General features: G+C 35.8%; 2 protein-coding genes across 2 annotated transcripts; both read left to right on the top strand.

The window, feature by feature from the left end:
- Positions 1 to 1,749: 1,749 nt before the first annotated feature.
- Positions 1,750 to 5,556, top strand: LOC149173271 (uncharacterized). The gene is made up of 2 exons (XM_089427900.1): positions 1,750 to 4,601; positions 4,704 to 5,556. Exons 1-2 carry the CDS (start codon positions 1,874 to 1,876, stop codon positions 5,156 to 5,158), a joined length of 3,183 nt encoding a protein of 1,060 aa, XP_089284026.1. The 5' UTR covers positions 1,750 to 1,873; the 3' UTR covers positions 5,159 to 5,556.
- Positions 5,557 to 10,043: 4,487 nt separating this feature from the next.
- Positions 10,044 to 12,241, top strand: LOC149173270 (receptor-like serine/threonine-protein kinase At1g78530). Its single transcript, XM_089427899.1, has 2 exons — positions 10,044 to 11,411; positions 11,514 to 12,241. The coding sequence occupies exons 1-2, from the start codon at positions 10,127 to 10,129 to the stop codon at positions 11,999 to 12,001; spliced, it is 1,773 nt and encodes a 590-aa protein (XP_089284025.1). The 5' UTR covers positions 10,044 to 10,126; the 3' UTR covers positions 12,002 to 12,241.
- The last annotated feature ends 4,251 nt before the right edge of the window (positions 12,242 to 16,492 follow it).

Here is a 16,492-nt window from a genome sequence, read left to right as displayed (position 1 = left end):
GGGATGAGGGTAATGAAGGTGGAGTTGATAGCCCCATGCATACAGCCTGTCATCCTACAGTCCTCAATAACCTTGAGCAGATCTTGTCCTAGTAAGTCAAAGAAATCTAGATAGAACTCTACTGGGCTCCTGTCCTTCTTAAACCATTTCAGATCAGCCTCTAGCTCCCCCAAAGTGACTTCTCTATAGAGATACATAGCATCCTCTTGTTCAATGAACCGAGGAAACAGCTGGGCTACTCTAATGACCTCTGCTAGGGTAGCAATAGTGGGGGCCTGATGGGCCTGTTTGAAGTGAGAGGTAGCCAGGGAGACCAGGTGTATTGCAGAGGGCCTACCCCGTGTCAGGGTGTGGTCACGCCAGCTCCATCCTCTCTCTCGAGAGTTAATTAATATTGAAAACAGAGAGTTAATTAATATTTAAATTTATTTAAAAAAATATTAATAACAAAAAAATCATTTTAATCTAGACAATATAGCCCATAGATAAAATATTTCAAGAAAAATATTTACATGGGTATATATTATATATGATTAAAAAAGAAACTATATATACATCATAGAAAGCAATATTTTTATTTTTTTTTGTAATGGCTAAAACGTTTTAAGTAGTGGCATTGTGGCTCTTTTTTAAATATATTTTTTGGTCAATTTTGTTTGAAATCAAGCAAAGATGTGTTCCAATTACAAAGTTTAAGTTTGTAGTGTACACAATCCAATTTCCGAAATAAATTTTGAAGACTATTTACACATTCAAAACTGTAATTTAAACAATGAAAAATTACATATGGTACAGAGAGAGATCTATTAGGCTTCTAGAGGGATCAAATCTGATGTGTCCATTTTTTTCTGTCAAAATATTCGATCTAAAAGAGATTTCCACCTTAAAAGATTTAATCCCTCTTGTTAGATTCCTGATTAAGATGGATCTATACAACTAGCTTCTCTTTTATAAGCTATACTACTTGTGATAACTTGTGTCTAAATTACCTTAGTTAAACATGTGTTTTAAAAGATGTTTTCCTATAAAATTAAAGATTTGACAACTACCTAAATATTTAAAATAAAACATAAGTTTAAACTTCAAAAAAGATGATTTTAAAGATTATTTTTTAAAAGTAACCAGGGAAACAATGTTTTATCATTCATTGATTTCGTTTAAGAAATAATAAGCTTCTTCTGAAAATTAGGAATCCCGAATTCCTTTAGAAGATTTTCCATTTGCAAGGCGTATTTTGAAGTGTAAGATACGTCTCTTGAAGTGTAAGATAAGTCCCATTAATATGAAAGTAGCACGATACTTTTCTTATTTTTAAATTTTTTTATCCAAGTGCGGTGGGCTGTCACAAAAATTAGCGTCATGGAGGACTTTCTCATATTTAAAAATTGGCCATGCGTAAAGTCATATTTAAAAATTGGCCCACCTAAGAATTTCCACAAGATTTCTCCATCTGTAAACTGTAAAGTTTATTGCAGTGCTATTTTTCTAGGGCAACCTTTATTTCCCAGCTTGATCGCAGTGCTATTTTTTATTTCTCAGTTTATAGAACAATTAATGGGCATATTAAATATAGCTTCCCAGTGTCCTATCACGAAATTAGCGCCTTCTCATGTGTGACGTTTGAATTTATGTAAAAGACGAGACAGTGGTTTATCGAAGTGCGCTATTTTATTAATTAGACTACCAATGTGCGTTTCTTCTGTTGTGGAAAATTAGCGTCTCCGAGGACTTTAGGCTTTTTAATATTTGTTCGGTTTGAATTTCTATCTTTATCAGCGCGCAATGCATTTAGTGTTCGAAGAAACATTCATTAATTCCTATAAATAAACCAAGAAACTCAAACCATTCCCATTCCTGTGAGACCAGTAGAAAGATGCAGATCTGTAACGCTCCCTCGCTTTTATGCACATTACTTTTCCTCTCTTCTTTCCTCTTTCTCTTTCCCACTCCACTCATATTTTCTTCCGCCTTTCAGTTGTCAGACCACAGGCATGCTCATCTCGGCAATGCTTCCGATGAAGAGGCTCTCCTTGCATTTCTCTCTGCAATCACCTACGATCCATGGCAATCGTTAGCCGCTACGTGGAAACGCAATGTTTCCTTCTGCGAGTGGACAGGTGTCATATGCAGTCGCCACAGACAGAGAGTGGTTTCACTCAATGTTTCATCTATGGAATTGCAAGGTACAATCTCTCCTCTTCTCGGCAATCTTTCCTTTCTTAGGAATCTCGACCTTGGCAATAACACTTTTCATGGTCACATTCCCTATCAATTGGGAAATTTGTTTCGCTTAAAGAAGCTTTACCTGTTTGAGAATCAACTCCAAGGTTCTATTCCACCCACTCTTGCCCGCTGCCGTAGCTTACAAGCCATCTCTCTGGCCCGGAACAAACTCATAGGGAACATTCCCTATGAACTAATATGCGATCTCCCCAGGTTAGAGTTCCTAACTTTATTCTCTAACAACCTGACGGGTAGAATCCCTGCCTGCTCGGGTAACATATCAACCACCCTCACGGAAGTGTACCCTCCCGGGATTCAGATGGGTCATCACAACGCCTTTCTGTTGAGTGACAACCATCTGTCGGGACAAATCCCGTCTTCCTTTTCTAACTTCACCAATCTTGGAACGTTAGGTCTCGGTGAAAACCAGTTGACTGGTCGCATTCCCATGGAGTTGTGTCGCAAGAGCATGCGGTTGAAGGGACTCCATCTGGCACTTAATCAGTTGAGTGGCAGCATTCCTGCATCCCTCTTCAACTGTACCAACCTTCAATTCTTAGACTTAAGTGGGAATCAGCTCGGCGGAATGGTGCCAATCCAGTTGGGTAAGTTGACGCAGCTCCAAGTACTCTTCTTAGGTGGCAATCAACTGGTGAGCAGCAGCACTACAGACTTGCCCATTCTTACTGCTCTTACTAACTGTTCCGCCCTACAACAATTAGATTTAAGCGCTAATCATCTTACTGGACGTTTGCCCTCTTCAGTGGGTCACCTCTCTAGGAAATTTTACTACTTAAACTTGGAAATTAACAGATTAGTAGGGGAAATACCTCCACAGGTTGGTAACTTAACGAATTTAACACTTCTCTCTTTAGCTCTTAATTCTTTCTCGGGAGCAATCCCAGTTACACTAAAAAATCTTCAAAACTTGGAAAGGTTATATATGGGAGGGAACAATTTACAAGGAAACATTCCAATGGAAATTGGGCAACTTAAAAGGTTAGGGCTTTTGAGTCTAGAAGGCAATAATCTGTTAGGAAGGATTCCTGATTCTATTGCTAACCTTCAGCAACTAAGGTATTTATATCTTAGTATGAATAGGTTATCAGGGAAAATACCAGAAAATCTAGGGAAATGTGTGAACTTATTATTGCTAGACCTTTCATACAACAAGCTTAATGGGGAGATACCTCCATCCATTGCAAGTCTTGCAAATTTAGCTTTCTATTTCAACCTTTCAAACAATTTATTAGAGGGTCACTTGCCTTTGGAACTAAGTAAGATGACTATGCTTCAAACTATAGATATTTCTGCAAATCAGCTAACTGGTTATATTCCAAGTGGGCTTGGAAATTGCAAAGAATTACAATACCTGAATCTTTCTTGCAATGCACTTGAAGGTCTAATCCCAATCTCACTCGGTGAACTTCTAAGTCTTCAAAATATAGATTTATCTTCCAACAATTTGTCAGGTGGAATACCCGCATCATTGGCAAATCTCAAAATGCTCAGCCAATTGAATTTCTCTTTCAACAACTTCTCAGGAGAGGTCCCGAAAGCTGGAGTTTTCAAAAATCTTAATGCCACGGCATTTATGGGAAATCCGGGTCTTTGTGGACCTTGGGTAAATTTGTCATTGTGCTCTCCTCACAAGCATAAAAGTGTTTCTCATCTGAGAAAAGTTGTCATACCTATTGTTGCAGTTGCAGTTACTATTGTATTGTGTTTAGTTATAGGAATCTTGTGTAGACTAAATCATAAGAAGAATATTCCTATTAATGTTGGGGCATCCTTAAATGTGGGGCATCGAAGAATTTCTTATGGAGAGCTCATCATTGCAACGGATGAATTTAGCGACGCCAACTTGTTAGGAGTGGGTACTTTTGGGAAAGTGTACAAAGGGGTTTTGAATGATGGGACACTGGTTGCCATCAAGCTTCTCAATTTGGAAAGGGAAGGGGCTCACAAGAATTTCAAAAAGGAGTGCAAAGTTTTGAGTAGAGTCAGGCATCGGAATTTGATTAGAATCATAACCTCATATTCAGACCTCCAAATGAAAGCTTTGATATTTCCATTTATGCCAAATGGAAGCTTAGAAAAGTGGTTATATCCTAATGGTCAAGTAGAAAGTTGTTTGACATTGATTCAAAGGTTGAATATAGCAATAGACATTGCCCAAGGTATGGTATATCTCCATCACCATTGTTTCATGCAAGTGATCCATTGTGATTTGAAACCAAACAATGTGCTTCTTGGTGAAGATTTGACAGCATATGTAATAGACTTCGGGATTGCAACCATATATTTTGAAAATAATGAGGATTCAACTTTCACTTCTACACTTGCACTTAAGGGATCAGTGGGCTACATTCCTCCAGGTATTATTTGAACTAGATGGCATTTTAGACAATATTATGAGTTTCATATTTTTATTAAATATTTTGAACTATAAACCTTATGACGAGAATGTTTGAATGCAGAATATGGATTGGGTGGGCATATCACAACAAAAGGTGATGTTTATAGCTTTGGAATATTGTTATTGGAGATGCTCACTAGAAAGAAGCCTATTGACAACATGTTTGTGCAAGGAATGAACTTACAGAAATGGGTGGGTAACCATTTTCCAAATCAATTAGGGGAAGTGGTGGACAAGACTTTATTGAGAGGGGCTAGTACAAGCACTCAAGCAGATAAAGATCTTAGCTGCCTCAATCAATCCTTAAGCATGGGTTTGCTTTGCACAAGAGATTCTCCAGAAGGACGACCTACTATGATGGACATTGTGGGCACACTCCAATCCATTAGAGACACTTTTCAAGGCATTGGTGGCATTCCGAAACCGCAATCAGATTTCACATGTTTGTTGGGTGATGCAAGTACAACTCACAACAACAACAATGCTAGCGGAGGCCAAAGCTCTTCTACATTCTAGAGTGTTGTAAGAGAGCAATCACTGTGTCACTAGACTATATAATAATTTGAGTCTATTGTCATTATCTGCTTGTAGTGTGAGTTTTATTTTCTTCTTTATTGTTGCAAAACTAGTCTTATTCCCCTCCTTTTCTATGGATGTCTATTGTTGAGCACATGTGGGTCTAAATATAAAGTTACATTATCCATCCCTTGTTGACTTGTCTCAGCTTGCCTTTGGCTGCCCCGTGAACCATTGGAAAGTGACATCATGTATTCATCAATGGCTGAGCGATGAAGGTCTTGGAATCTAATCACCAATCTTCTTCTTTTGAAGGAGTAGACATTATAATTTTGTAACTTTATCTGCCAAACCTGTTGACAGTGCGAGCATATCATTTATTTTTTGCAACTGGAACATCCCTTTGATTTATGTTTGCATATACATCACATACATTATTGGTGGTGAATTGGATCGATATATAGTCTTCACTATTGGTTTTACATTCTAGAAAACTGACAAATTTGCTGTCATGAGATTTATTGTCTTTTACTGAAAAATTCAATTCTGCAATTTTCTGGCAATGGCATAGGCACAGATATCTTTTTGGAAAGATAACACGCACCACACCTAAGATGCCGATTCTTTCCCACGCACCATTCTAATATATAACCATACAAACTATCACTTCAAACAGCACACCGAACTCAAATGAATCAAACCTGAATTAGAATGAAGTTGTGCTTGTTGTGTCATGATATTCAACTCCTATCCTTCATACACACTCAATACTTCATACTTTAATACTTCATTAAAGTATTAAATACTTCATTCATACTTTAATGCAATGCATGCGCATGAGTTGAGACTATTTTTATTGAATTTAGCAACATGCACCATTTAACAACCGCTGATAGCTCTGGAAATCGCCCAATTTAGTGACCCTTATCTATTAAAAAAATCCATAAAAAACTGAGTCTAATTTATGCAGGAAAATAAAAATAAAAAAATTTAGTCGAAAAATGTCAATAATATGCGAAACAAAACTAAACTGATGATTAAGCATGCCTAAAAAGCTCTCAAGGTTATGCATGTTTAAAGACACAACTAATATCAGCGCCCAAGAACTACGTACACACACAGTTTATCCAGTAATAACGCAACCTCAGAAACACTGAAAATAAATGATACTTTGACCATCTCTGCCTTCCATGAAATGCCCCATTTGACCAAGCTAAAAGTTGATTCATCTTCCATATAAGAACACCTCCTTCAAGCTGATTTGAACTCGCATATACGTGGCCTCTTGAAGTAAAAATCACCATGCCTAAAAATCAAAATTTTCTGTAATACAGTTAAAAATATAATTTTCTGTAATTTTCTGTAATACAATTAATAAGTGCACAAATGTCTAGATATACCCAAGTGTGAGAGCTACTAAAAATAGCAACCCCTCTCAATAGTCACGAGTATAATGCCAGAAAATAAATGTATGTCCGATATAGGAACGCAAATAAATGTATGTCCGATATAGGAACGCATGTTTTTGGACGTATTTAGCACTTAAATTGATCATTTCTCTCAAAGTGAATTGGTACGTTGAATTGCTCCTCTTGCATGCACTAAATCGATACCATTAGTAACATGGGACATTGATCTGCTTTATGTATTGACATTCACCATCTTGAATAAAGTATAAATTACGTTCTTTCTCATATTGTGCTTGTATCATTGCCTACTTATTTGTGTGGTTTTGTGACATAACGACATTACGGTGGAAAATTTCCTAGTGAAATTCTAAGGATGGGCCTGGACCTCTCTTACCATTGACAACTTAGTTCTTGATATCCTTCCAATTTTATGTTCTTGTCAAAACACCATGAATAAAAGTCTAGTTTGACTTGAGCTATAATAAATGTTTCTACAGTATCATATGTTTATCAAAATTCAAATGACTAACTTCTCTTAGTGTTAAGAACATAGGAGAATTTGAAGAGCTATGTAAGGAATGCTTTAAGCAAGAAGAAACTACTAGCAATTATTGTCTTCGGTAGTCTAGAGGAATCAATAATGGCTATGCAAGTAATGCTTCACTTTGTTTCAATTAGATTGAAATGATGCACCGGAAAGCATATGATTTTGTGCTTCATGATTTTTTCCAGTCTGTGTTATTTATTGATGGAATGCCTATGTTCTCCAAGTATTTGGATTCATTTCCTTTCCCATACTACATTATTTTGAAGGACATTTATGCTTTCCCAAGGACACTGGAAGATTTCTTAAGACTAGTATTTAAATGGAATCTCCTTTTCTCTAGTCCATTCTTTTTGTAGATTTTAACATCCCCTAGAGTAGTTTGTTGATTGAATTAAATTGTGATAACATTTGGGGAGGAAATTATTAGAATAGTGGAACTTGAGTCATGCTTATGAAATGTGGAAGATGGATTTTTGGAAAACCTATTGTGGACAGATTTGTGCTTTTGGATGTTCATTTTACCCTGATTTCATCAACCTATTGTCTATTAATCAATAGTCAACTTTGCATATAATTTTGGGATTTACAAGATCCTGCTTCAGTAAGTTATGAAGGGGTTCTTAACTGAATTTGGTCCTTAATGGACATCAAATTAATTTTCAATTTCAATTCCATCTTAAGAAAGGATGAATTACCAGTCTCAGACACCTGTCATGCATATAATTTAATGTATCAGATATCTCTCTGCCATGCTTTGAGTTTAATGTAACATATATCTTTCTGATTAAAAGAAAAATTATTGTTTGTAGATGATAATGAGTAAAAGTTGTTTGGATATTGACAGAAGTAAGCAAGTGGTGGTCAAGATAAAGAACTTCCCCTAAGTCACATTTCTTGTTGAATGTTATGAATTTCCTACAAGATCGGCTAACGCTACCCTAGATGGTGGCATTTGTTGTTGAAAATTTGAATCAGAAGTATCCTCCATGTCTTCTCACTCTTATTCAAGTTTCCGACATACCAAATATGTTCAAGTAGATGATTGTCGCATTTCATACTCTCTAGAGTATTGAATGTACATTTGCAAATATTTGGATTTTGCATACGCTGGTTGCATTACTTGGGATCTTTTATTTCTATTATAAGTCATTACTTCTCAGTTTTCCTCCCAACTATTGTGTGTCTAGGAGGTTTAAGTGCTTGTATATAGTATATATAAAATTTATAACAATCATATTTTCTTTTGATTCAGCGATTCATGTTAGCATTGAAGTTAACGATCATATTTTCTTTTGATTCAGCTATTCATGCTAGCATTGAAGTTTATGTGTGCAACCTAGTCATGCGATTTTGATGAACATTGTTTGTCAACTAAATTTATAGTAGCCAGACTTTGGTGACCAATAAATTGGAGTATGAATAACTCCTTTGGCTTTTATATACTTCCTTTATGAATAAGGATAGAGGATGAATTTGTGTTATATTACTTTTCTAATGTGCAAGCTCTTGAATACAATAGCAACTAGGCCATTATTTCAATGCAACATTTACCTGCCATTAATAATTAGTAATTATCCATAGTAGTACATGGGCATTCAGACTAAATCATTACTTATGAATGACTCGTTAGGTGATCTAACTATTCAGAATTGTTTCGATCTATTGGATGAGAAGACTCATGTAAATTTATGTTTTGCAGTGGTTCAAGTTAACATAGCTAAAAAACATCTAAGATGACCATAGGGAAACAATATTTCACCTTTCCACCTTGTGACAAGAATCAATATCCAGCGACTACATACTGCATGATTATGCTACTTATAATATGGTCATACAGGCTACTTGTTACCTTCCAAATTTTTGGGTTTGGGTTGAAGAAACATCAGAAAATTTCAGGGACCATAAAGAACCAAATATTGGTCTCAAGGTTTTTCCCTAGTTCCTACTTGAAATGTAGGAAAGTGGATCTTGGGTTCTTGTTTGGTCACTTGTTTGTAAGATTTGTTTCATTTAATAGAAAAATGCTAAGCAAATTGAGAACATTAGGCTCGATAGAAGCAAGTAATAAAAGGAAGAATAGAGGCAATTGTGTTGTTGGCATTTTGTGCCCATTCATGTTAAAATTGGAAACATTTATTATATTGATTGCTATCTCTTTCATACTAAAAGCCTTATACCATTCAAGGATTTCCTTTTTATTTTTTGTTTTGGATTTCTTAAGCTATGTAGCTCTCATAATTTTGTAGTACCTTTTATTAATTTTGGAGTCCTCCATGCCCTAAGTTCATTGTTGGAGAAGGACATTTGACAGTGATAGTGGGAAGCCCTCCGACCCTAAGTTTGTCTTCTTCAAGCAACATAGGAAGAAATTAGTGGGAAGAAAGTTCCAAAAGGGCTGAGGAGCAGTAGTGGGCAGTTGAGAGATGTTCAAAAATAGAATTGTGAACAACTCGACAAGATTGTCGATGTGTTGATGTGTTGAAGGAATAACAGTGAATGAGAGAGAAGGTGGAGCTGAGTTTAGTGGCCTAATGGATTTGGTTCATTGATAGAGGTAGATTGGAGTTGTTGTAGATCGGGAGCCGAAGGACCAAGCAACTGTGTTCAGGGTACGAATGAGGGGAGACGAGAGAGTGCACTGCATCAACCAGATGATCAGAGTACCTTGTTTAAGGTAGATTGGTGGTTGTCATTGCAAACACCAAGCCCTATTTGTTTGTATCTTGTATCAGTGAATGTATGAGGGCCATTATCCCTGCTACAAAAGCCCTAGACTATTGTATTATCAATTTGATTAATACAACGAAGTTGGGCTTTTGTAAAAAGTTATCTATATTTTGTGCACTAGTAGATTTACTATTGTATATTATTCCACTGTGCATAGTCTCGTTGTGAGACTTGGATTGGTAGCATCAATGATTAGGGCTTTTGAGTCTAGAAGGCAATAATCTGTTAGGAAGGATTCCTGATTCTATTGCTAACCTTCAGCAACTAAGGTATTTACATCTTAGTATGAATAGGTTATCAGGGAAAATACCAGAAAATCTAGGGAAATGTGTGAACTTATTATTGCTAGACCTTTCATACAACAAGCTTAATGGGGAGATACCTCCATCCGTTGCAAGTCTTGCAAATTTAGCTTTCTATTTCAACCTTTCAAACAATTTATTAGAGGGTCACTTGCCTTTGGAACTAAGTAAGATGACTATGCTTCAAGCTATAGATATTTCTGCAAATCGGCTAGCTGGTTATATTCCAAGTGGGCTTGGAAATTGCAAAGAATTACAATACCTAAATCTTTCTTGCAATGCACTTGAAGGTCTAATCCCAATCTCACTCGGTGAACTTTTAAGTCTTCAAAATATAGATTTATCTTCCAACAATTTGTCAGGTGGAATACCCGCATCATTGGCAAATCTCAAAATGCTCAGCCAATTGAATTTCTCTTTCAACAACTTCTCAGGAGAGGTCCCGAAAGGTGGAGTTTTCAAAAATCTTAATGCCACGACATTTATGGGAAATCCGGGTCTTTGTGGACCTTGGGTAAATTTGTCATTGTGCTCTACTCACAAGCATAAAAATGTTTCTCATCTGAGAAAAGTTGTCATACCTATTGTTGCAGTTGTAGTTACTATTGTACTGTGTTCAGTTATAGGAATCTTGTGTAGACTAAATCACAAGAAGAATATTCCTATTAATGCTGGCGCATCCTTAAATGTGGGGCATCGAAGAATTTCTTATGAAGAGCTCATCATTGCAACAAATGGATTTAGCCACGCCAACTTGTTAGGAGTGGGTACTTTTGGGAAAGTGTACAAAGGCGTTTTGAATGATGGGACACTGGTTGCCATCAAGCTTCTCAATTTGGAAAGGGAAGGGGCTCACAAGAATTTCAAAAAGGAGTGCAAAGTTTTGAGTAGAGTCAGGCATCGAAATTTGATTAGAGTCATAACCTCATATTCAGACCTCCAAATGAAAGCTTTGATATTTCCATTTATGCCAAATGGAAGCTTAGAAAAGTGGTTATATCCTAATGGTGAAGTAGAAAGTGGTTTGACATGGATTCAAAGGTTGAATATAGCAATAGACATTGCCCAAGGTATGGTATATCTCCATCACCATTGTTTCATGCAAGTGATCCATTGTGATTTGAAACCAAACAATGTGCTTCTTGGTGAAGATTTGACAGCATATGTAATAGACTTCGGGATTGCAACCATATATTTTGCAAATAGTGAGGATTCAACTTTCACTTCTACACTTGCACTTAAGGGAACAGTGGGCTACATTCCTCCAGGTATTATTTGAGCTAGATGGCATTTTAGACAATATTATGAGTTTCATATTTTTATTAAATATTTTGAACTATAAACCTTATGACCAGAATGTTTGAATGCAGAATATGGATTGGGTGGGCATATCACAACAAAAGGTGATGTTTATAGCTTTGGAATATTGTTATTGGAGATGCTCACTGGAAAGAAGCCTATTGACAACATGTTTGTGCAAGGAATGAACTTACAGAAATGGGTGGGTAACCATTTTCCAAATCAACTAGGGGAAGTGGTGGACAAGACTTTATTGAGAGGCGCTAGTACAAGCACTCAAGCAGATAAAGATCTTAGCTGCCTCAATCAATCCTTAAGCATGGGTTTGCTTTGCACAAGAGATTCTCCTGAAGGACGACCTACTATGATGGACATTGTGGGCACACTCCAATCCATTAGAGACACTTTTCAAGGCATTCGTGGCATTCCAAAACCGCAATCAGATTTCACATGTTTGTTGGGTGATGCAAGTACAACTCACAACAATAACAATGCTAGCGGAGGCCAAAGCTCTTCTACATTCTCGAGTGTTGTAAGAGAGCAATCATTGTGTCACTAGACTATATAATAATTTGAGTCTATTGTCATTATCTGCCTGTAGTGTGAGTTTTATTTTCTTCTTTATTGTTGCAAAACTAGTCTTATTCCCCTCCTTTTCTATGGATGTCTATTGTTGAGCACATGTGGGTCTAAATATAAAGTTACATTATCCATCCCTTGTTGACTTGTCTCAGCTTGCCTTTGGCTGCCCCATGAACCATTGGGAATTGACATCATGTATTCATCAATGGCTGAGTGATGAAGGTCTTGGAATCTAATCACCAATCTTCCTCTTTTGAAGGAGTAGACATTATAATTTTGTAACTTTATCTGCCAAACCTGTTGACAATGCGAGCATATGATTTATTTTTTGCAACTGGAACATCCCTTTGATTTATGTTTGCATATACATCACATACATTATTGGTGGTGAATTATATCTACATATAGTCTTCACTATTGGTGGTGAATTGGATCGACATATAGTCTTCACTATTGGTTTTACATTGTAGAATACTGACAAATTTGCTGTCCTGAGATTTATTGTCTTTTACTGAAAAATTCAACTCTGCAATTTTCTGGCAATGGCATAGGCACATATATCTTTTTGGAAAGATAACACGCACCTCACCTAAGATGTTGATTCTTTCCCACGCACCATTCTAATGTATAACCATACAAACTATCACTTCAAACAGCACACCGAACTCCACGGAATAACAAATGAATCAAACCTGAATTAGAATGAAGTGCGTGCTTGTTGGGTGATGATATTCAACTCCTATCCTTCATACACACTCAATCTGATTTAGATACTTACATTCATACTTTAATGCAGCGCATGCGCATGAGTTGAGATTGTTTTCATTGAATTTAGCAACATGCACCATTTAACAACTGCTGATATCTCTGGAAATCGCCCAATTTAGTAACCCTTATCTATTAAAAAATCCATAAAAAACTGAGTCTAATTTATGCAGGAAACTAAAAATAAAAAAATTTACTCGAAAAATGTCAATAATATGCGAAAGAAAACTAAACTGATGATTAAGCATGCCTAAAATACTCTCAAGGTTATGCATGTTTAAAGACAAAATTTGAGGAATATTTGACACAACTAATCTTTAAAATCAGCGCCCAAGAACTACATACAAACACAGTTTATCCAGTAATTACGCAACCTCAGAAACACTGAAAATAAATGATACTTTGACCATCTTCGCCTTCCATGAAATGCCCCATTTGACCAAGATAAAAGTTGATTCATCTTCCATATAAGAACACCTCCTTCAAGCTGATTTGAACTTGCATATTCGTGGCCTCTTGAAGTAACAATCACCTTGCCTAAAAATCAAAACTTTCTCTAATAGTAACAGTTAAAAGTGGATATTATTAAAAATAATAAGTGCACAAATGTCTAGATATACACAATTGTGAGAGCTACTAAAAATAGTAACCCCTCTAAATAGTCAGGAGTATAATGCCAGAAAATAAATATATGTCCGATATAGGAACGCATGTTTTTGGACGTATTTAGCACTTAAATTGATCATTTCTCTCAAAGTGAATTGGTACGTTGAATTGCTCCTCTTGCATGCACTAAATCGATACCATTAGTAACATGGGACATTGATCTGCTTTATGTATTGACCTTCACCATATTGAATAAACTATAAATTACATTCTTTCTCATATTCTGCTTGTATCATTACCTACTTATTTGTGTGGTTTTGTGGCATAACGATAGTAAGGTGGAAAATTTCCTAGTGAAATTCTAAGGATGGGTCTGGACCTCTCTTACCCATTTACAACTTAGTTCTTGATATCCCTCCAATTTTATGTTTTTGATATCCTTTCAATTTTATGTTTTTGTCAAAACACCATGAATAGAAGTCTAGTTTGACTTGAGCTATAATAAATGTTTCTTCAGTATGATATGTTTATCAGAATTCAAATGACTAACTTCTCTTAGTGTTAAGAATATAGGAGAATTTGAAGAACTATGTAAGGAATTCTTTGATCAAGAAGCAACTACTAGCAATTATTGTCTTGGGTAGTCTAGAGGAATCAATAATGGCTATGCAAGTAATGCTTCACTTTGTTTCAATTAGATTGAAATGATGCACCGGAAAGCATATGATTTTTTGCAGTCTGTATTATTTATTGATGGAATGCCTATGTTCTCCAAGTATTTGGATTCATTTCCTTTCCCATGCTACATTATTTTGAAGGACATTTATGCTTTCCCAAGGACACTGGAAGATTTCTTAAGACTAGTATTTAAATGGAATCTCCTTTTCTCTAGTCCATTCTTTTTGTAGATTTTAACATCCCCTGGATAGTTTGTTGATTGAATTAAATTGTGATAACATCTGGGGAGGAAATTATTAGAATAGTGGAACTTGAGTCATGCTTATGAAATGTGGAAGATGGATTTTTGGAAAACCTATCATGGATAAATTTTTGCTTTTGGATGTTCATTTTACCCTGATTTGATCAACCTATTGTCTGTTAATCAATAGTCAACTTTGCATAGAATTTTGGGATTTACTAGATCTTGCTTCAGTAAGTTATGAAGGGGTTCTTAACTGAATTTGGTCCTTAATGGACATCAAATTAATTTTCAATTTCAATTCCATCTTAAGAAAGGATGAATTACTAGTCTCAGACACCTGTCATGCATATAGTTTATTGTATCAGATATCTCTTTGCCATGCTTTGAGTTTAATGTAACATATATATTTCTGATTAAAAGAGAAATTATTGTTTGTAGATGATAATGAGTAAAAGTTGTTTGGATATTGACAGAAGTAAGCAAGTGGTGGTCAAGATAAAGAACTTCTCCTAAGTCACATTTCTTGTTGAATGTTATGAATTTCCTACAAGATCGGCTAATGCTACCCTGGATGGTGGCATTTGTTGTTGAAAATTTGAATTAGAAGTATCCTCCATGTCTTCCCACTCTTATTCAAGTTTCTGACATACCAAATATGTTCAAGTAGATGATTGTGGCATTTCATACTCTCTAGAGAATTGAATGTACGTTTACAAATATTTGGGTTCTGCATATTCTGGTTGCATTACTTGGGATCTTTTATTTCTATTATAAGTCATTACTTCTCAGTTTTCCTCCCAACTATTGTGTGTCTAGGAGGTTTAAGTGCTTGTATATAGTATATATAAAATTTATAACAATCATATGTTCTTTTGATTCAGCTATTCATGTTAGCATTGAAGTTAACGATCATATTTTCTTTTGATTCAGCTATTCATGCTAGCATTGAAGTTTATGTGTGCAACCTAGTCATGCGATTTTGATGAACACTGTTTGTCAACTAAATTTATAGTAGCCAGACTTTGGTGACCAATAAATTGGAGTATGAATAGCTCCTTTGGCTTTTATATACTTCCTTTATGAATAAGGATAGAGGATGAATTTGTGTTATATTACTTTTCTAATGTGCAAGCTCTTGAATACAATAGCAACTAGGCCATTATTTCAATGCAGCATTTACCTGCCATTAATAATTAGTAATTATCCATAGTAGTACATGGGCATTCAGACTAAATCATTACTTATGAATGACTCGTTAGATGATCTAACTATTCAGAATTGTTTCGATCTGTTGGATGAGAAGACTCATGTAAATTTATGTTTTGCAGCGGTTCAAGTTAACATATCTAAAAAACATCTAAGATGACCATAGGGAAACAATATTTCACCTTTCCACCTTGTGACAAGAATCAATATCCGGCGACTATATGTGATCCATACTGCATGATTATGCTACTTATAATCTGGTCATACATGCTACCTGTTACCTTCCATATTTTTGGGTTTGGATTGAAGAAACATCAGAAAATTTCAGGGACCATAAAGAACCAAATATTGGTCTCAAGGTTTTTCCCTAGTTCCTAATTGAAACGGAGGAAAGTGGGTCTTGGGTTCTTGTTTGGTCACTTGTTTGTAAGATTTGTTTCATTTAATAGAAAATGCTAAGCAAATTGAGAACATTAGGCTCGATAGAAGCAAGTAATAAAAGGAAGAATAGAGGAAATTGTGGTGTTGGCATTTTGTGCCCGTTCATGTTAAAATTGGAAACATTTATTGTATCGATTGCTATCTCTTTCATACTAAAAGTCTTATACCATTCAAGGATTCTTTTTTATTTTTTGTTTTGGATTTCTTAAGCTATGTAGCTCTCATAAATTTGTAGTACCTTTTATTAATTTTGGAGTCCTCCATGCCCTAAGTTCATTGTTGGAGAAGGACATTTGACAGTGATAGTGGGAAGCCCTCTGACCCTAAGTTTGTCTTCTTCAAGCAACATAGGAAGAAATTCATGGGAAGAAAGTCCCAAAAGGGCTGAGGAGCAGTAGTGGGCAGTTGAGAGATGTTCAAAAATAGAATTGTGAAAAACTCGACAAGATTCTCGATGTGTTGATGTGTTGAAGGACTAACAATGAATGAGAGAGAAGGTGGAGCCGAGTTTAGTGGCCTAATGGATTT

This window comes from Pinus tabuliformis, chromosome 4_2 (genome assembly GCF_031772625.1).
Source record: "Pinus tabuliformis cultivar Carrire ecotype Pingquan chromosome 4_2, CPIR1, whole genome shotgun sequence".
Lineage (NCBI taxonomy): Eukaryota > Viridiplantae > Streptophyta > Pinopsida > Pinales > Pinaceae > Pinus > Pinus tabuliformis.
This window is presented reverse-complemented; position numbering and strand designations above follow the sequence as displayed.